The sequence below is a fragment of the Arabidopsis lyrata genome (genome assembly GCF_000004255.2).
Source record: "Arabidopsis lyrata subsp. lyrata unplaced genomic scaffold ARALYscaffold_3, whole genome shotgun sequence".
NCBI lineage: Eukaryota > Viridiplantae > Streptophyta > Magnoliopsida > Brassicales > Brassicaceae > Arabidopsis > Arabidopsis lyrata.
In genome coordinates, this window is record NW_003302553.1 from 10,514,735 (window position 1) to 10,536,936 (window position 22,202).

The window sequence follows — 22,202 nt, forward strand, 5'->3', positions numbered from 1 at the left end:
CAATTTTACATTTACAGTATATATAACTTAGCTGGTATAACATTAAGAGATATATACATGACATTCCACTCATCATTAGACAGTAGATTTCAATTTATATTTACAATTTCAAAATTAAAAATAAATTTGTAATAAAAGAATAACAAAACAAGAAAAGTTGAATCAAACAAGAAAAGTATTTTATATATATGTATATATATATATATATATATACTTCGAAACTTAATCACTAAATTATGAGCAGGTGTAGCTATGAACATGGTTGTACGAGTTGGATAAATTCATGTCATTGTTGTAGCACTGCGGCGCGGCCAGCGAAATGGCGTTCTTGGAAAGGGCACGGCGGACCGTGGCCGCCAGGGATATGTGTGCAGCTAGAAGGATTAGAAGGAGTGACTTCACCTTTTTGTAGAAACTGTAAATTGCCAAGACGCTCTTTTGGTAAAAACCTTACCGCTTCGTTTGCCGGAACGTGTACCACCATCAGTAGAAGAAAGTTTAATAAGAATATCAATGCAAGAGATTTTTTCATATTTCTTATGTAAAAGTAAAAAGGAATTAATCTTTTTCAAAAAAAAAATGTAAAAAGGAATTAATAAATGAATGAATGAATTGGGGTTTTAAATCCTTTTACACCCGAGAATATAGAAGCTGAATTATTTGGTGAAGAGTTTTTATGGTGGGGATGTTGTATTTATAGAGGGAACTGATTTAAAGTTTACAACGGGATTTTTAATTTGTTTTTTTTCTTATTTGTTGAATTTTGTTGACTATTATCTTGCGGAGAGATCTTGACTGTTGACATGTATGATGTATGTAGTGATGTTATAGATCAAATGCATAGACCCAATATAATTCTTAAATATATATGTTAGGCTGGTCAATTTGTTAGACTGTAAAAACTTGAGTAAAGACATCGGTCAACTTTGTTTACAAGAAATCTCTATAAAATACAAAGAGATCGGTATAAATTATAAGGAAGCTTTTGAATTAATATTTTGAAAATATATAAATTGGTTTGGTCAAATTTATTCAATTCTTATGTTTATAGTTATTCAATGCTTATGTTTACATAAAGGTGGCTTGATGGGAAGTTTCAGGGAAGTGTAGTTTTATATCTGCTTCCAAATTCGTTGATTTTTTTTTATCTCAAACTAAACATGTTTAGAAAAGATGTGTTAAAAACATGTGACAAAGAAAAAAAGTCAAATGTTAGGCAAACAAGGTATTTAGATTTTTGGCATCTAATCAAATATAAGACAATTCAAAATTGATGATATTTCTTTGAAGTAAAGTTGAAATCAATATTGTTTTTACTTTTTAGATTCTACAGAAGATCAAACGTATTGCCTTAGATTTAGCATAATTTAATTCTTTCACACTACCACTACCATATAGCGATGAGATAATTCATGATCATAAATAAGATATAACTTTCAAATACTTGTTTTTGTTGCCTCAAAGTTGTTGGATCATTATTTTTACGTAAATGTAGTTTGATGGGAATTTAAAGTTTCTGAGAAGTGTAGATCTATAGTTTCTTCCAACTAGGTGATATTTTTCTTATCTCAAACTAAACATTGCTAGAAGTGTAAAAAACATGTGACGAAATACAATCGGTAATTATTTTGGCATTTAATTATTTTGGTACGTTTGTGTCATGACTCTTTATCAAGGCACTGAATAGTCCGGGTTTCTCACGTGTATAGCGAAGCTAATCGTTTCGCAGATGGATTAGCGAACTATGCGTTTTCTTTGCAGTTAGGTTTTCATTCTTTTGACTCTTGCCCTGATGTAGTCTGTTCGATTATGTTAGAAGATATGACTGGGACAGAATTTCCACGTCTAGTACAGTTATAATTCTTTTTAGTTTAATTTAATAAATGGTGGGAGATAATTGTCTCCCCCTCCCTTACCAAAAAAAAAAAGTATAGGAGAATTCAAAAAATGATGATAATTTTTATGAAATTCAATTATTTCCTTTGAAAATAATTGAACACCGTTAATAATTTTCAAGTATAAAATAATATTTATAATATATCTAATATAAAAATGATATTTGATCCCTCGATCCCCATTAAATTATTTAACTAATTGTAAAAAAAAAAAAAATCGTGTTGCCCAAGCACCATTATAATACAAATAAAATATTAACAAGTAAATAATAAAAGGAATAAAATCCTTAAATTATAGCTGAAAAAGGAAAATTATTTGGAGACAGTCAGATTCGAATCTGAACAAAGCATAAAAAAAAAGTCAACAAAACTTAAAGCGGCGGTCTCATCGTAATCTCAGCCCAAAACCCTATTTTCCTCTCCCCTATATAAACCCTTTCTTCTTCTTTAGACCTTCCTCTCCAAAACGAAATTTATCAAAGCAAAAACCTATCTTCCTGTGTTGGTGACTAAGTACTTTCGCTTGCAGAGAGAAATCACAGTGGTCAAAAGTTAAAGTCTCTTTCCTCTGTGATTCTCTGTGCAAGTGGAAGAGCTTGCTCCCCAAACTTATCTCTCTATTGATTTAATTGAATTCTATGGTTTCTATGTGTGTTTGATAGATCTGATGTTTTTTTTCTTGATTTGTTTATATTTCACTGAAAATATCTCATTAGTGTAACGATAATGTTTTATGAAATCTTGATTCTTGACTAGTTGGTTATAAAATTTGGATGATATTCAGAGATTCGATAGTAAAAATTATTGATACATTTAATATCGATTTGGCTGTTAAATTGAGAATAAAGGGCATGAGAAACCTCCGACGCCGGTGAAGCCATGGCTCACCGGCGTCGGGATCTTTATCCCTGTTGGTGCTGTTGTAGCTCTTCCGTCTCTCTTTCTTCTTTAGCTCAAGTTTGGTTTCAGGAAAGAACCTCCTGTTTCGTTTCATCTTTCGCACAGAGTCGCCGGAGACGGTTCACCGAGTTGAAATCCGGTGTCTCCTTGCGTTTCTCTGATTCTCGGTTCTTCACCGAAGACCCGTCTCCATCCATCCATCCACCTCCGTGGGCTCCTCTTTTGAAGATGCCGACCTCTATCCATCTCGGCAAAGCTTGGACTTGAGTGCTGGTGACCATGGATCTTCTCAGATCTGGCGTTCATGTTCGCCCACCACCACATCTCTCCTGGTTTCAGTTGTTCATGTCCCCTCCTCAGTGGATTTTCGAAGGGCTCGGTCTCTTGTACCGAGTTTCACCGGTGCTCTTTTTGCCGCCATCCTCCTCTGGCCGTCCTCTTCCACGTTTTTTGGTTCTGTTCAAGCTGGTGTTCTTTATCCAGATCTGGTGTTTACTCCGCCCTTCAGCCGCAGCCATTGCCTCTCTCTCGTCGCTGGAGCAACCCTAGGGTTTCATGTGTTGGGCCTGGTTTGGGCCTTGCAAATAATGGGCCAGATTTTGGTTAATTATTTAATGGGCCTAAGTCAAGTGCATCTATCTGCATCTTCCCTCTCTCCCCAGTCCACGACCTCAAGCATCTTATTTCTTTGCCGTCGCCGGCTTGGTCTTCCCCTCGCCGCTCTCGTCTGCTGCTTCCCTCAACCGCTTGCACTCCATGGCTGCTTCCCGTCTTGTGCGACTCTGTTCCCAGCCCATGTTAATGTGGCGAAGTTATTTGGTGATTGCGTTTGGCTCTTTGCTCCTCTGGAGATTTTTCGTCGAGCATCCTTTTCATTATAGTTCAGGTGAACTGCCCCGTTACCAAAATTCCTTCTGTCGGGGCCAGGAGAGATCTTTCTCACCATCCTCCTTCTCGAAGGAGAGAACTCTTTCATCACTATCCTCTTTCGTACTGTTTTGGTCTTTGTACCGTTGCTGGTGTGTTGCGCGGACAACCGTTGTATGTGAAAGAAGGTCAGAGGCTTCGCTCTCTGTTATCTCCAAAGGCTATGCAATTTGGTGCTATGTCGCCTTTGCTCCTTCAGCCGGTTTTCGGCGTGCTTTCTCTGCCTTTGTTGCAGAATCAAGCTCGAACTTTCGATCACCTTTGGTGTTCTTTGTTCTCCATGGCGTCTATTCGCTTCTAGTTTCTAATATTGTCAAGGTTCAAGGACGCCAAGATAATGTTTTTGGCTTGAGTGTTAGATTTGCTTGTATCTATCTTTGCTTTTTCGGCGTTTATGTGCTTTGCTCGGCTTATGTTGCCGTGATGATGGTAGCCTTGTTGGCTTGGATTTCTTTGCCTGTAACCTTCTCCCCCTTGGCTGGAGAATTTTAATTTATAAAATCTTTGTGCACAAAAAAAAAAAAAGGGCATGAGAAACTGTTTTTGTTTGCTAATTTGTCCATTGGATAAAATTGGTAGGTGAGGTAGTCAGAAAACCTTAATATTGAAGGTGAATTCTACTTTAAATTTCGTTACATGTTGATGTTGAGCCGACTAATTTGCCCAAAAAAATAAAAGTTGATATTGAGCTCACAAATTTTGGTGACAATCGATGAGCCCAAACCCAATAGCCATCAGTGACTGAGCCCATGATTTTTTCTACAGGATCTGAAGTAGAAATAGAAGTGTCAAGCGGGCCCAAAGCTTTTTATAAAAATCAAATTTAAGTTCTAAATAGTTGAAATAGTTTATACTTATCCCCCATTGAATCTGTCGAGTATTTGGTGCCCTTGTATCTCCTTAATGGAGCATTTTGTCTTCCCAAAGTTCCCTCCTATGGTTTGGATGTTCAAGCCACACTAGTATTGCAAGGATCCTCCTCCCGGTTAATGGTGTTATCTGCCTTTGATGCAGATTTTGTAACCTCTCGGGTTACAATGGTTGTAGTCTTTCAAGAAGCTATTGAAATCGTTCTTGTTGTTCGATTCTCTTTATACCATTCTTATGTGGTATCTTCAGATTTTGTTGCTGTTTTTAATGCATTTCTCTTCTTGTTGGTTGTCATTCCTCATCCTGAGGCCTTTAAAGTTTTAATAAAAATCATGGGTTACCCAAAAAAAAAAAAGTCATCATATATTAACACAGAAATTCTTAAACTACAATAATATTGAGTTATAGCGCATGATTTTCAATCAGTTGACAAAGACACACGTACCATAATGGTTTGTATCAAAGTCACGCGACGCCACTCGAATTCATGTAGGAGAGAAAGTAAAAAATTTGTTATGACTATGATTGGAAATAATACTGTATAGTCTGTATTTTACCGAAAACTATATATAGTCATTAGACTCATGATACTGTTTTTTTACCAATAGTCTGTTTTGTTTGATTTTGATTATATTATACTTTTAACAAATAAAGAGATTATGAGTCTAAATGGTAACATCAAAAAAACATTCAGCCCGATTCAGCAATTCCGCAGTCACCATTTGCATAAAACTAAATTCAGCTGAATTCAGCCAGATTCAACAGTTTTTTTTAATACCAACAAATATGTAGATACAGTCATTTCTGGTAAAAATTTGGATAATAACGTGTACACACATCGAATTGATATATTTTGGATTATCAAAAATTACACATCAAATTTATATTTTAAAATAAATCAGATTATACAGATGCGATATATGAATAATTCAGATACATAAAACCACTAATAAAATAGGCAAGAAGAGAATTCATGTTCGGATAACTATAGATGATTTTGGATAATTTTATTAATTTTTAGATAATTTAAAATAATTTTAAAAATTTCATAAAAACAACTCACACCTATGCTAAAATATTATTTAAAATAGATTTTTTAAAAATGGACATCCAAAGAGGGCATTTTTGAAAAGGGGTATTGAAAAAGGGGCATTTTTGTGAGTCTCCCTTATATAATCTTATTATATTATCATGTTAATTTTTTAAATTAATCTTCCAATAATGCTTTGACAAAGCTTCTTTCATTAATTATTTACATATTTTTAAGGGAAATTGTTAAAAATACCCCTTTTGGTTTGCCCTTTTTCAAAAATGTCCCTTTTAGATGTCCATTTTCAAAAATGCCCCTTTTAAATCTGAAATTTTTATAAAGTTTTATTAGGTTTATAAAGTACTTATGGATTGTAACTACTACTTGAAGACTCGATCCAAGTATTTATAAGGTTTTATAAGGTGTTTTAAAAGGTTTTACAAGTTATTTTAAAGGATTTTTAAGGTTTTACAAGATATTTTAAAGGTTTTTAAAGGTATTTAAAATGCATTTATAAGGTATTTATAAAGTATTTATAAGATTTTAGATACATAGAAATGTAGTTTGTGTATGTTTTAATAATATTACATACATATTTGGGTAAATCTTATATTTTTAAGAGCATTTTTTATAAGGTTTTTAAAAAGGGGTATTTTTGAAAAATGACATTGAAAATGTGGCATTTTTGCAAAAGCCCCTATTTTTAATAGTTCAAAAATTATTTATATTTGTAATAAGTTTAGATAATTTAGTATTTATTTATTAGTATAACAATTAATTAGACCATTTGATGATTTTATTTATTTTATTTAGATATCTTCTTTGTACTCTATTAATATTCATAATTATTTGATGATATTTTTTCAGTTAAAGTCTTAATTATTTTGACAGATGGGACCAAAAATCACAAAATAATTCAGCTAGATTCAGCAGTTACCATTTAGAAATGTAAAAATTCAGCCAGATTCAGCTGAAAATCACTAAAAATTCAGCCAGATTCCTCAGTTACCATTTAGACCTTATATATGTTTGTTTATATATATTTGGTTTAATTTAGCCCCACCTCTCTTTCATTACATAGGATGTTTTAGAAATTTGTTTTGTTTAATATTTTAAATAAAATGTTTTGCAAATTTCTATATAAATTTAAATGTATTTAATCACTTGTGATAATTTATAAGCTGCTTTTTTATGATTGGTTGAATTCTTTTTTTTTAATGAATATAAATGATACTTTTGTATGGAAAAACAAATTATCTTAACATACATGCTTTTACCTTAAATATTTTCTATTTTGTAACAGAAGGACTATGTTTTAGGATATATAAAATAAATAAATAAAACTCTTTAGCTCAAAATAGATATATCATGTTCTTTTTTTCTGTATTGGTTACCGAACAAAATTGATACTTCTATTCGGTTCCACTTCAACCAATACGACCATTCCAATTTGTATAGTTCCATTTGACTTCTTTAGGTTTCAACCAAACCTAAAAAGAAAGACAAAGAAAAGAACAGAAAAAATATTTTATAAACTAAAAAAATAAACAAAACTTGACGTGAAATGTGACAGCCAATCACAAGTTTTTACCACGAAAGCCAAATATATGTTGAAAATGATAAAAACAAAACTTCTCAATTCAAATTCACGAAAGAGACTTTCACAATTTTGTAAGAAAATAAACAATAATGAGTCTTATAATAAAGTAAGAATAATAGTTATTTGAGTAAAAAATTAGTGATGATGTAAAACACGTAGGGAAGGGGCTAATGCAATAAACAATAAAGTGTTGAACTACTGCGAGTAAACTCTGCAACTTCGATCAAGGAAGCTATAAGTAAATCGAGGCCCTTTATTCACAAATGGTAAATAAAAGAGAAATAATAATACGAAACAAAATAGAAAAAAAGAGAGGCCACTAGACTTTTAGACCTTCTCTTTCAGCCGTTGGATGTGTCCTATCGATGATGAGAGATATCATCTTCTAATTTTGGCAGAATCTTTTGTCTAATTCCACTCTCTCTGTCCTAAAATTTCCCATCTTTTTCACTTCATTCACCAGGTAACAAACCGAAAAATATTGGAAATATACGGGGAACTTTTTCTTTTGTTATACTCTTTTTTAAATTGGTGGTGTGACATGTCTTTTAATCGTTTTTTTTTTCTCCATTTCTTTTCATTGGATGCTGTAGAAAGACTGAAAGAGTCATGCAATTTTTAAATGTACTATGGATAGGCAATTTTTATAAGACTCGTAATAAATCGATCTTTTATTTGATTGCAAGATAGTAACTTTATTTTATTTTGGCTATCATTTAGTTTATTCCCTTTATTTTAGGGGAAAAAAACATGTATAGTGCAATTTTTTTTTCATTAGTTTATCTAATTATTATTTTATTAGTAAGCTCATTGAAAATTCGTAGAAAAAAACGTCAAAGATCCACCTGAACATGTTCATCCTTTAGAACCTACTATTAATTGTAAATAGATTAGCGTCGTACAATACATATATTGTATGAAGATTAAATATATGGTATGAAGATCACAACTAAGTTCTTTATTAAAAAAAAAAAAATCAGAACTAAGTATATGTCAAACAGCCCAAATCCGTCCCACTAGATGTGGCATGTGTCATGCAAACAGGTTACACATGTGAATAACTTTGGTATAGAACTTTTAGTTGAGAGACATTTTACGACGCAGAAGAACAATATTATATTTGCGTGGTTGTAAAATCATAAAAATTTAAGGATCTTGACAAAAAAAAAATGTATAAAGTGATTTAATTTCAAGTCAGAGGACCTTAAGAAATCCATTGGTTAATTCCGCAATACATTGAGTCTAATCATTCTGTATGAGTATGTTATATTAACTTATTCAGTAGATACTCTTCCTGACGTGAATAACTAATCAAGGCACTTTTCCTAGGAGGTCAGATTTTTTATGAATTATTTTCAATTTATACGGTGAAATATTTATTTTTGTCTTGAGTAGCATATGTAGAAGATAAAACAAGATTTATACGAATATTAATCTCAGCTGAATTATTTGTTTTTTTTCAAAGTTGTTTTTCTTTTTTTTCAATCATTGAAGTGTAATAAACAAAAGTTGGATTTCAACGAGTAAGGAGTGAAAAAAAGTAGCGAGATGGTTACATAATTTCTTGTGTTTCGACAATTGTGAAATGTGTTTATATTGGGTGGATATATATGAAGCAGTTGGATGTGTAATAAATGAGACTTTCCTCGTTGGTGAATGTTGAGCTTTGTAATTGTATTTGTACGGTTCCTCCAAACTATTTGCATTGTGGCCTTTGAAGTTTGAACAATCCCTTGTAAATCTTTTATCTAAATAGTTCAAACATACTAACATTCGATTTCACGAGATTAATCGATATGTAAACCATATTTTCAATTTAATTTACTTAAGGAATTTCTAAAACAATTTTTTTTTGCCCTCCCGGATTTATGCGATTTTAAATTTTAGAACACTAATGGAATTAAACACAAGATCGGGTCGACTCGGGTTGGATATATTGTAAAACAAATCTCTTGATATCAATGGGAATCATTTCCCAATTCATCTAATGTGTCCCTCAAATTTCTTTAGATCCTTCAATATTATATACCTCACAGATTCCTCTAGAACCATAAAATGGAAAATTTAGCTAGTTCAAACATATAATTTCCTCCCATAGGATGTTCCAGATATATAATTAAGTGACTGAGAATTAAACATAAAAATGTGCCAACGATGAAATCAATGTCAAGTAAAGGGTCACAATTTGAGCAAACACAACACATGTTGAAAGGAATTGGTCCAGAACACATGGTGATATATTAACTATATAAAACAAAAGAAAGGGACAATGTATGAATCTATATAGTATTATATAAAACTTTGGAGGAAAGGCAAAATCTAAAGACCTAAGTCTAATAATAATGTGTGTCGTTATCTTTGATTTGCTAACAAACAAATGTCAAGATATGGCTCACGAGGAAAGCTTTATAGCGAGGATTAATATATAGATGATAAATTCTATAATAAATATATTAAAAAATGGGAGAAAGGAACATCCACTTTTCCATTTTTGGTATAAAACTTTTGATATAATATGTCCTTTTGCTCGCCGAGGTTTTCCTTATTTATACACTCCCATCTTTTACATATTCACCCATCACTCTTTCCTCTCTACCATTTAGAATAATAACATATATTAGCTACTATTTTAAGAGAAAATTATGATTAAAAATAGTGTTTTCTCATGATATCTACTGCTGTGAAATGTCATATTTGTTGGTCTTTAAATTTGTTGGTTTTACTAAAGATTGATAATCTATGATTTCATCATGTTTTGATCGCGATACCAAACAACGATAACTTTATTAGCCATTGCAGAATGTATATAAAAATTCATAGTGCTTGTTTTAGATAACATGGTTACAAGACAATTGCGACTTTTTTTTTTCTTTGTTTTGTAAAGTTAAATCCTACACTCATTTCTACTTCTTTTTCCCATGCCCTTCTATTATTTATTTTTCCCCCTTTTTCAAGAAAATCATATTTTATGTTGAGATATTTTTTATAGTGGATTTTTTTTTTCATTGTGACAAATTGTTTGAGAATTATATAGGGAGTATTCTCTATAAATTATGCGAACTGTAGCCGTTCAAACTCTCAATATTAACTTTAATATCCTTCTTACAAATTTGCTATTCTTTAATCTATACATCTTTTAAGTCTCGTTTAAATTGTGAATGTGTTTTATAGATAACACTAATTAAATCTATGAATCATGATAGCATAAATTTAAAATCACTGAATGGTATCTGAAGACAAAATTGGTTGTTGATTTTCACGAAACTTAAAGGTGTAATATCATTTAATGAAAGCAATAGATGTACTTAATTAACTTGTGTCATCTCCATAAATCAAATCATGGAAAAGCTCGCTTAATACATGTTTGCCCCCAACATTAATTAAACCTTTTCTTTTAATTTTCATTTTATTACATCTAATATGGGGCTTTGATAATGCGTCCAAGAATCAGTCTCTTTCACAGTCTTAACACCAAAGAGCCCCAACCCTATCATCACACACACCTCTCTCATCTCTATATCTCTCTCTCTCTCTCTCTCTCTAAGAGACAGACAGACATAGATCTTAGATTTTTCCCAGGGGAAAAAAGTGAGTTCATCTTTTCAGATCTTACAAACACTTTTCTTTTATAAACTGATGTGCCACAAATCATTACTAGTACTATCTTAATTATCTTCACAATTTTTTTTATCTACCATAGCCAAAAAGAAAGAGCTTTCACATATGGAGAGATCAAACAACATAGAGTTGAGGAACAGCTTCTATGGCCGTGCAAGAACTTCACCATGGAGCTATGGAGATTATGATAATTACCAACAGGATCATGAGTATCTTCTAGGGTTTTCATGGCCACCCAGATCCTACACTTGCAGCTTCTGCAAAAGGGAATTCAGATCGGCTCAAGCACTTGGTGGTCACATGAATGTTCACAGAAGAGACAGAGCCAGACTCAGATTACAACAGTCTTCATCATCATCCTCAACACCTTCTCCTCCTTACCCTAACCCTAATTACTCTTACTCTTCCATGGCAACCTCTCCTCCTCCTCACCATTCTCCTCTAACCCTATTTCCAACCCTTTCTCCTCCGTCATCACCAAGATATAGGCCAGGTTTGGTCCGTTCCTTGAGCCCCAAGTCAAAACATACACCAGAAAACGCTTGTGAAACTGAAAAATCTTCTCTTTTAGTGGAGGCTGGAGAGGCTAAAAGGTTCACCAGTAAAGATGCTTGCAAGATCTTGAGGAATGATGATATCATTAGCTTGGAGCTTGAGATTGGTTTGATCAAAGAATCGGAGCAAGATCTGGATCTAGAACTCCGTTTGGGTTTCGCTTAATTAGATGGTAATAATTTTATCCTTAAAAGGATTTGAAGTTCACAATTCTAGAAGATATGCCGCTTCTCAAAGGTTAATTAGTTTCATCGATATGAAATTCTCTAAGCTTGCTAATTAGTAGAACGTTATATATAGTCAATTATATGATTATAGTATAAGCTATAAGCTTGCGTTAGATGTTATATAATATTTATGCGCTTACTACCGTTTTATGTATGACAATGGATACAATTTTGTCTCCGTAATAATTGTTTATCTCCTCGATCGTATTTAAATTTCTACATATTTTAGTCCTTACGTTTCATGTAAATTGATATGTTAAGACTTAGTTTGCTTTTTGTTTTTGTTTTATGAAGATTGATGTTTTATTTTTATCGTTTGTGTGCAAATTTAATATATATTTACTGGTGCAGCCTATATAGTAGTATATATAATTGCACAAATTTCGATAATAACAATATAATTAGTATATTAGATCTTTTTACACACCCTACTATAAGCTTGATGTTTTGTAGTTTTACACACCTACTAAAAGCTTGATGTAAAACTACAAAACATCAAGCTTTATAAAAGGAATGATTATTATTTTAGCCGAAAACATAGTTGATCTTTTGTAGAGGGAGTTTGGTAGACTTTCTTTTTAATGTACTTGTTCAATCCATATATTTCATAGCTAGTATACGGTAATGGAACTTGTAGGTCGAATCTAGTTCAAATTAAGTTAGCTAGCTACTTCAAACTGAATTCCTATACAAAGGCCAAATATATGCAAAAGTGAAAACATATCAATGAGTTCTACGGTTCTACCTTTGTTACAAAAAAAAAAAAAAAAATCAATGAGTTCTACCTTGGAACGATTTATTATTTTCAACACTTGAAATTCGAACTTCATATATAGTGCTATATATATGCCGATCATATTCTCAAGCAAATTGGATGTTGTACTAAATAAACTCCTTCGAACTAACACATCTAACCTACCTTTTTAGGTAACAATTACCCGAGACGGGCTAGTAAGATTCCAAACAGATATTAAGGCTTTGAATGGTTAGTCCATATGATGCGGACTGGACACTGCATACCAATATTTTAGTATGCAAAATATCAAACTGTAGTATGGAGCAGACAATTGTATGATGGTATGGAGTTTTTGGGGAGTGGAATGAAAAATTGCAGAGTAACAGTGAATTTATGATGGTATGGAGTTGTACGCTCAAGTGCATACTAGTATGGAGATTTTTAATCTGTAATAGTGCATACTAGTCCGCAATAGTGAATGATGAATTAAGTGCAGACTGTTTCGATTTTAGTCCGGTCATGCAGCATACTAGACAACCATTCAAAGCCTTAAATATAAATTTCCATTTGGTTAGTAGTTCTTCGTGTACTAATTAGGGTTTCAATATTCTTTTTATTTCTATATAAATACTATTTTGATTCATAGAATAATATCATTTTCTATGAATCAAAATAGTATTTATATAGAAATACAAAAAAAAAAAAAAAAAAAAAACAGTGTCATTCGATGGAGTATGAATCTTCACATATATCAATATCATTAATGGATTATGAGCTTTTACAATTATGCCTTTTTCTGATAAGGAGCTTTTGCAACTATGTCTGTATTAGATCTTGCGTTTACATGTATATAAATTTTTTATTTTCACACAATAAGAAAATTTAAGCGTTTATGTAAAAAAAAAATATCAACTCAAAGTCACAAACCCGAAACACAAGTAAAATATTTGTTCTGTCTGCAGTTTAATGTTTACATTCATAGTTGCAAATGATTTAAAATAAAAGCACTAATAGGATGTAGTCAGTTTATTCAAAAAATGGTGAGTTTTATCAAACATACATGGGTAAACATAAAATTAGATATATATAACCATTAGTCAAGACTTTTATTGTTTGTGAATAGAAAAAAGGCGCTTTTAGTTTCTTCAAATCCCGAACGACGATGAGCAAAGTTTCTCTCGACGCTCAGAACATTTTTTGTTAATTAGTTTTTGACTTTTGTATGTAATTTATCAATTTTTTCAAATCTGAACGGTTTGAATAGAAACTGTGTTTGCGTGTGATCTTGACTAATTGTAAGAATATTTATATTTTTTGACTGAATCATTGCACTGAGGGTAACAAATCATTATTAGAAAACAATTCCCAAAGCATATTTCAGTTTCATGAGTGCAAAAACTGTAAACATGTCATAATTTACTCGATCGCCATTTATTTCCTTAATCTTTTTGTCTTTTTTTTACTTTTCTTTTGGTTTGAAAAGGTCAACACGTACGGAACAAATCATACACAACTATAGAAAGATAATGAAATATCTTGTATCACAACACAGATACGCAACACATGTGTATGTGACCATAGTTGGATTTGGACAAGAGGGTATATATGCTGGAAGTTTGGTATTCCCCAAAACCTGAGGGTTTGCATGTTCCCGACAATGTCTGGGTTTTGAATGGCATGATGAGCTTTCCTTTTATAGTAAGTTATGTTTTCGTCAGTTCTAAGCGTTACACATAACTAAACAGTACAAACTCCTCCACCAAATTATTACTTTCCTTGAAAAGCATTAAAGTTTTTCCTCAACACTTTTTCACATACTCAAACAACGGCCACTTCAAATGTGCACGCACCGTTATTATTAATTATTAATATCTTCATCTAATTAGACTCATCTCTATTTTCTTACAGGTACAATATTTTTTATATTGTGTATGCTACATTTTTTTCTAAAGAAAAAATAGTGTTATGGTACAATAATTCTAAAATGAGTGATACTTAGAAAAGATTTTAAATCCCGCATATATTGGTCCAGATTTAATCCCGCATATTATATATTGTTGACAAAAAAAACAAAAGCGGACTTTAAATCGACTCGACAATAAAATAGTATCAGTACCATTGTTTTAAATTCATTGAATTTTCGGATATGTTTCCGCATTATTTTACATATATAATAAGTTAATAACTAGTGATAACTCAGCTTAGTACAATTTTTTTTAAGACAGATTCAAATTTGAGTTTTCTGACACTTTTGAAATAGCAAACCATTAGCATGACTTAAATCCAAATTTTGTTATATTTCTAGTCCCTTATAAAATCGTTAGTTGTAAGAAAATCGTTACAAAAAGCATATATATATATATATTAGAGAAATATATTTTGAGACATATATATATATATATTAGAGAAATATATTTTGAGACAAAAATTATAACAGATCAATGAAACTAATTAATAACATTCAATAGCTATCCCCGCAGGATTCCACACACTTCGCATCTCCCTTCAGCCTTTCTACAGGCACATTAGCCACTATATACTTCAGCCTTTCTACAGGCACATTAGCCACTATATATTAATATATCTATCATCCATCTCTACTAACCCGACTATATTTAATAAAGCTCTATATAGTCCGTACATAATGTCAAGTGATGTCAAGATCTTTTCACATAATGTATGCATGTGTGCATGTCAGTAATTAAAGTCATGAATAATAATCAAAAGTTTATACCATAGTGTGACATTGTACATTCAAGTAAATATATAAATGAGCAGATGGAAAAGAAGAGCCCAAAAGGGGCACTTAGGGCTGCAACGTGAGGCTCAGGCCATCACATTGAATGACTTTGATAATGATGACGTCATAAGAAAATGAAAACACATAGAAAATTGTAAAGACAAATAGACAAAGGATAAGCTCATCTTTGTTGTTAGTTTTGTGAAAGTGGAGATAGACATGGGCACAAAATGGTAATAATAATACCAAGACGTAGTATTAATAATAAAAGTGATATATACTTTCGTAGGAAGTATTAAGTAACAACAAGTTGATGAACAAATTAAGTAACAAGTTAGGCGAATATCACATTCTATTTGGTCATCAAGCTATATTTTTTTAACTATGTGAACAATCATAGATATGTTAAATTGTTAATTGCTTTCGGGGTATCATTACAATTACTCATACAATTTTTGTGTATATATCACTGCTAAATAGGTTATATAAATCGTATTATACAATTAACATTTGAGTACCTACCATCAGAATGTGGGAAAATGACAAATGAAGATCTACAATTGATCACACACAATTTGGTTCTCTTTCTCTCATTTTAAGTCGATGAATGGCATAGGCAGTTAGGTCTTCCACTTCCGATCAAAACTTTATGATTTTTGGATTTTAGGTATATTTGTCATTTTTTCTATAAAAATTTCCTCTTCTTCCTTTTTTTTTTCAGTCTCATTACCACTTTTTCCCCTCACAGCAAAGACATATTTGACTAATAAATTTCACAAACAAAACAAAACTGCCCTCTATTTGGTCATCACTAAATTTAGTTTGGGCTTTAAATTGGGGCTTCAAAGCCCATATATAATCTCTCTTATCATAGCCACTTTAGGAACAATTCATTTATTTCATTTTTTGACTTTAGGAACAATTCATTAAATTGGAACTTTTACATTTATGTACAGAAAGAAGAGAAACCAAGTCCCATACCCAATTATTCATACCAAGACTTAGTTAAATTACAAGCAAATGGAATACAGCATTGAATGTATAAGTGTGAAAATAGACGAAAATAGGCAAATAGCCAGTGATATTTACAGGCATTCATGAGTTTGTTATTTCTTAAGGTTTCGATTGCATGTGACTTCTTTAATGAAGAAGATGATCAATATCTCTATATTTTTATAATATTATATATCTATATGTAATCATATATACACACACTACTCTTTCAGTTTATTATATTATTGTATTAATGTATATCACCCGCAAGTCCAAACACACATGCACGTATAAATATTGAAAATCAAATAAAAAATTTGCTTTCGATGACCAATTTTTTTTTTATCCACATCCCAATTTAGAATATTTGTTCGTGCGGATTCTGTGAAAAAATTGTTATTGATAAAAGAAATAAATGTAGCTTTGGACGATGAGCTGTGGTCCAAAAGTTTTCGTCTGTTATAATTCACTAGTGAATATTCCAAAGTCAGTAGGATTCTCACATGTTCTCGAAATCCTATAAAAAATTAATGATCCTGAGCTTATAGAAAATGAATGACAACACTTCTTTATCTAAATATACATAATGGTGTACATACTTGACATACAAGAGGACCTGATTATGCTTATTTCGATAATTAATATTCCATCCGTTTTTTTATAAATGATGTTTTAGGTGAATGCACATAGATTAAGAATTCATTTAATTTTTATTTATTTATAAACTAAAACATCATTTATTATCTAATCAACCAATAAAAAAATAATCTACAGAATTTAAATCGTCAAAACCGATAAAAAAATAATTAATTTTGCATTAAAAATTGAAAACATCATCTATTTAAAAACAAAATTAAAAACTTCAAACATCACTTATAAAATAACGGATTGAGTACTTTGCCAAATTGATTAAAATCTGAATCAAACTAATATTCCCTTTGTTTCATAATATATGATGTTTTAAGATTTTTTTTGTTTCAAAATACAAAATGTTTTACAAATTTATATGTAACTTTAAATACATTTGATATTTTGTGACCATTTATATTTTATAATCTTTTATATCATTGATTGAATTTTCTTAAATTAAATATTAATGATATTTAAAAAATAATAATAAAAATAAAATGTGTGTTTTTAGTTATAACAACCTATATTTTAAAACAGAAGAAGTATCATTCTTTCACTATTATCTGCCGGCATGATCTCACACAAAAAAAACTTAACCAAACGGAACGTTAATCAGTATTCATTAATCATTACATGTATAGAGTTTTAATCAATCGTAAAAAGTTATAATATATTATATCCTAAATAACGAGTATGTGATACATGATATGTGTTGCTATGTAAGCTATGTATTACTTGCTCAAAACTTAGCTAATATAACACGGTCTCGGTCCATAAAAGTTAAAGGGTAGTCTAAGAAGTAAATATATGCAGGTAATATCATTTTGTCGGTTCTGAAACTGAAAACATTAATATTTTACTTATAGCAATCGTAAGACTAGCAGGCGATCGCTCATCGTATCGGTCATATATTTTCTAAGTTTTATTTTGTTTTTGTTAAAGCATATTATTTCCAAGTATAGAAACCATCGAAATCATTTTCAGTTTTTGGGAGAACTCATAATAAATTTCATAAATGCTATTTCATTAATGAGATATAGTCCATTTGTATATTCTAATTGTTTTACCTACTTCAATTAAGCACAACCACAAGTCCACAACTCCTTAGTGAATGCTTCTTTTAGTATTTTTTGGTTTCATTAATTCTTTAATAGTTTTTACAGGTTCACATTCAAAAGATAATTCGTACGGATTAAATTGAACTAGCTACTAGCTAGCCTTCCAACTTTGTTAAAAAACTTTCGCTGGCAATTTTTACACTCGATCGAAATGTATAATTTGTATTTATATCTTTGTATCGTTTATGTGTGTATATGTATGATCATATTTTCATTAAAAAAAAAAACGATTAAATAGAGTATATATATGCATGTTAACCTAAGTAGTCACTCGAAGCCTTAGAGCATGTTTATCCATAAACCCAAATGAGTATCATTAGCATTTTTTAGTATTAATTTAATTAGTTGTTTAATCTATGATATTCAATAAGATTTTTGTTAAATTTGTATGTTTAATGGTGAAACTTAATGGGTATAACTAAAATAAATTAGTATTTTTTTTTACGAAAATGAGAGAGTTTTTTTTTCCTAAATTTTTTTTTGGCCCACTCAAAACGTGACACATGGCCACTTGATACCGACTCAGAAGACTCACCTGAGTGATCCGTTTCAACCCAGTCTCAACCCAAAATGAATTTTTTTAATATTTTTCATGGGCTGATACCCATCAAATATCATGGATAAACATGCTCTTATAAATAATACCTTGAGTAGTTTCTTTTCCGATTAATTAAGAAACTTTTTCAAATGATGTGACATCATCCTTTGTTAATCATTCCCTGAAAATTGTTGTAAAACATATAAACTAAAATAATCATAAACTTACATGCTTGGTGTTTTTGTAGTTATAATTAATTCATGTTGCGACCCAAGAATTTATAATAAACATTTAATTTTAAAAAGCCCTAATTTTTCCTCTCTGTTGTAATAAATCTCAAACGATATCTCCTCTGTAAAGCTTAATGCTTATTTCTGTATAAAATATATTAACCATAAAAAAAACAAATTAGCCCTAATTAGTGTCCGTTCATACACATACTCTTTCCTTAGCTTATATATACGCTAGTGTGTGTTTTAAGGAGAGTCGTAACCTCAATTCAAAACATTGAATACTGAGAGAGAGCCCAACAAAACTAGAAGAGAGATGAACCACCGTGACAAACAGATTGATTCCGGCTCTGGCTCCGGCTCCAGCTCTGGAGATAACCGCCGGACTTACGACTGCAACATTTGCCAGAGAGGCTTCACGAATCCTCAAGCTCTCGGTGGTCACAATAACATCCACCGCAGGGAACGCGAAAGATACCCCTCCTCCTCTTTTTCTTCTCACTCATTTCCATTTTCTCTTCCTTTACCGCCTCAGTATCCATCCTCCTCCATAAACTTCACAAACCCTAATAATAACAACAACCCGCCTCCTTATTTTCCGACCATTGAGTCATACCAACACCAAGGGTCTCAGCCACCGATTAACCCTAGCCACAACACACAATACTTTGGATCATCATCATCATCAAGAGGAGGAGGGAGATTTTCTCAAGGGGACTATCATGATCTCAATTTGAGCTTAGGGCTCGGATCCATGAATGACAATGATGACACTTACCAGAGCCCACCAGAGACTGGAGGTTCTCAGCCCCAAGATGAGGATCTTGATCTTGATCTTCGACTTGGCGGTCATCGTCGTCATTAAGCTTGCAGCAGTTTCCCTCACGTTCAATCCACGTTATCATATACAATATATATAGTTGAAGTTAATCACCCTAATTACATAATATGCTTTTATTATGTAACGTCGATCGTAGGAAGTTTGGGTCTGTATATATAATTCATGACTATATTCTTCTCTTAAAAAATTATAGATCAAATACGTTTGAGTAATGTTCTTGTTATAGTAAACCGTTTTTTTTAAGTGTTCTTATATTTCGTTGTCTGAAGTTGGGTTGTATATATAATTCAGGATTATTGGTCTCTTCGATCCATAACTATAATCTATATATTAGTGTATAGTAGATCTATAGATCAAATAGGTTTGCGTACATGTTCTAATTATTAGTTACATTGTATGAAATTTGGGTTTTATATAATCAAAGAATATATATCATTCTCTAATATTAGTTGAATTTACATTTCGTTTTTTTTATTAAGTAAGTTTAAACTTGTATTATGAATGAATCCGAACTGCAATGGGATAAACATTAGATGCGTTTTAATAATAGGTTGGTGAAGTTAATAAATTATACCATTTGAAAAGCAATCCAAATTTAGGAACTACATTTTTGCAGACCCATGTGAACTGATATGAATCAATCAAAGCCTTGATGTTGTAAAACAAATTATGATTATAAAAATAATAAAGGAGAGTAAATGAAAATTAAATCTGGGTTTTATGAACTGACAGTTGAAGTTTAGAAGTAGAAGCAGAGATCAAAGTATGACCAGTTAAAAGGCCCAATATCATTTGGAGGTTTGATTTTGGGTTCGTAAATTTCAAGAGCCAGATTATGATTTGCTGGGCTTACAAATCATGGAAATTTGAAATTTAGGGTGTTAAAAGATACAACTCAAATTAAAGATTTCAATTGGGTCTAGTAGGCTGGTTTTGTTTTGAACTTGCGCAAGTGTAAGAAAAGTAGAATCAGTTAAAACCAAATTGAGATTCAGATCCATTTTTTTGATATATATTTTTGATGGATAACTCAATTTATGTGTAAGAAAAGATATATATTTTTGATGGATAACTCAATTTATGTGGACATTTTTTGCTTATATTATATACACAGTTTTTAGTTTTGCTCGAGAAAAATATAATGCGGTTTAATACGAAGTCTAGCTCGTGCTGACAAACACTAACCATATATATCAATATTTCATACATGCTGAATTATTTATGGACAAAAGTAAATAGTTAATTTGATTGCTGCTTTTACTTACAGGGAGATATATATCTTTGGCTTTGACCAAAATTAATGATATCAAACATGCTTGTACAAAAGATTATATACAATAATACAAGCGTGTTTAATTATACTAGCTAAATGTTTGTTTTCCTAAATTTAATAATAATATCAAGGATATAGAGATATGTTTCTATTTGACAAAAATTATAGAGATTTTAAATTACCTATTTCATAAATTTTTTTTGATAAAAATAGCTCTTTTTATTAAGTAAAATATCAAGAGGAAATTTTGTTTTCTTTTCACTTTAAGTTATTTAATCCACAAAAGAAAAGATTGTTTAATTTTTCTTTTCTTTTTCCACCTATGTTTTCAATTTTAACAGATCATAAATAAATTAATATTAATTTGTTTTTGGGTCAACAATAAATATTAATCTCTCTTTTTCACGTCTCTTAAAGAAAACTTTGAGCGCAAGCTTTAAAGATAGCTTGGAAAGCAAGATGTGGTGGTGTTGGCAATATCGTTAATACGTTAAATTATTTGAGTTTTGACAACGTCTCACTGAAACAGAGAAAGACGTCGTTGCCTTGATTCTTGAATCTAAAGAAACCTAAATCTGTGGGATTGTGCTCTGTTTGCGCCATGGAAGACGTCTGCGAAGGAAAGGAACCTAAATCTGTGGGATTTGTGTGTCAATGCAAAGTTTGTTTATCTTAAGGTTCGTAACAACTACACTGGAAAAGTCTACGTTGTTGCTGAATCTCGATTGTCATCCCTTCCCATCGATAAGCCTAAGGCCGAAACTGCTGGTGATACCAAGAAAGTGAAAGGTGCTAAGCCTGAAAATGAAGAGGATTCTTATCAAGTTTTGGAAAAATTTAATGGAGCTTCCTTGGTTGGGAAAAAGTATGAACCTTTGTTTGACTACTTTAACGATTTCTCAAGTGTGGCTTTTCGAGTAGTAGCCGATGATTATGTCACTAATGATAGTGGTACTGGTATTGTCCACTGTGCTCCTGCTTTTGGCGAAGATGACTATCGTGTTTGTCTTGAAAATAAGATAATTAATAAGGTTAGTATTAGTCTATATGACCGGTTTGTGTAAACCAGAATCAAACCAGAAGTCTCTACTATATAAAGAGACTCTCATGTAACAAAAACTTTAAGTTGAATAACAAACTTTTTCCTTCTTCCTCGTTTTCTCTCGAGAACTTGCAACTACTATCATGGTATCAGAGCGATGAATCTCAAAATTCATCAGATCCGACCTAAAATTCTTCGTTTCTCTTCGTTTCTTCAGCTTCTATTAGAAGGTCCCACATTGCTTGGGATTAAGATCTTTGGGTAGTATATAAAGGATGTGGCAATCCTTAACTCTTGAGCTAGCTTTTGGGTTAAGTTAGGCCACATTCCTAATATGGTATCAGAGCCAGATTGGCCCAACAAGCAAAATTCCCACAAAAATGGTTTCTCATCTATGTGGCCCATATAAGTGGCATGTCTTGTTGTATTTCCGAGATGT

General features: G+C 31.5%; 3 protein-coding genes across 3 annotated transcripts; 2 read left to right on the forward strand and 1 right to left on the reverse strand.

Annotated features, from left to right (window-relative positions):
- Positions 1-226: 226 nt before the first annotated feature.
- On the reverse strand, positions 227-642 carry LOC9319471. The gene has a single exon (XM_002885504.2). The coding sequence runs from the start codon at positions 530-532 to the stop codon at positions 287-289; it is 246 nt and encodes an 81-aa protein (XP_002885550.1). The 5' UTR covers positions 533-642; the 3' UTR covers positions 227-286.
- A 9,806-nt stretch (positions 643-10,448) lies between these two features.
- On the forward strand, positions 10,449-11,903 carry LOC9319472 (transcriptional regulator SUPERMAN). Its single transcript, XM_002883359.2, has one exon. The coding sequence runs from the start codon at positions 10,946-10,948 to the stop codon at positions 11,558-11,560; it is 615 nt and encodes a 204-aa protein (XP_002883405.1). The 5' UTR covers positions 10,449-10,945; the 3' UTR covers positions 11,561-11,903.
- Positions 11,904-18,156: 6,253 nt separating this feature from the next.
- LOC110230394 (transcriptional regulator SUPERMAN) lies at positions 18,157-20,357 on the forward strand. Its single transcript, XM_021033188.1, has one exon. The coding sequence runs from the start codon at positions 18,924-18,926 to the stop codon at positions 19,470-19,472; it is 549 nt and encodes a 182-aa protein (XP_020888847.1). The 5' UTR covers positions 18,157-18,923; the 3' UTR covers positions 19,473-20,357.
- The last annotated feature ends 1,845 nt before the right edge of the window (positions 20,358-22,202 follow it).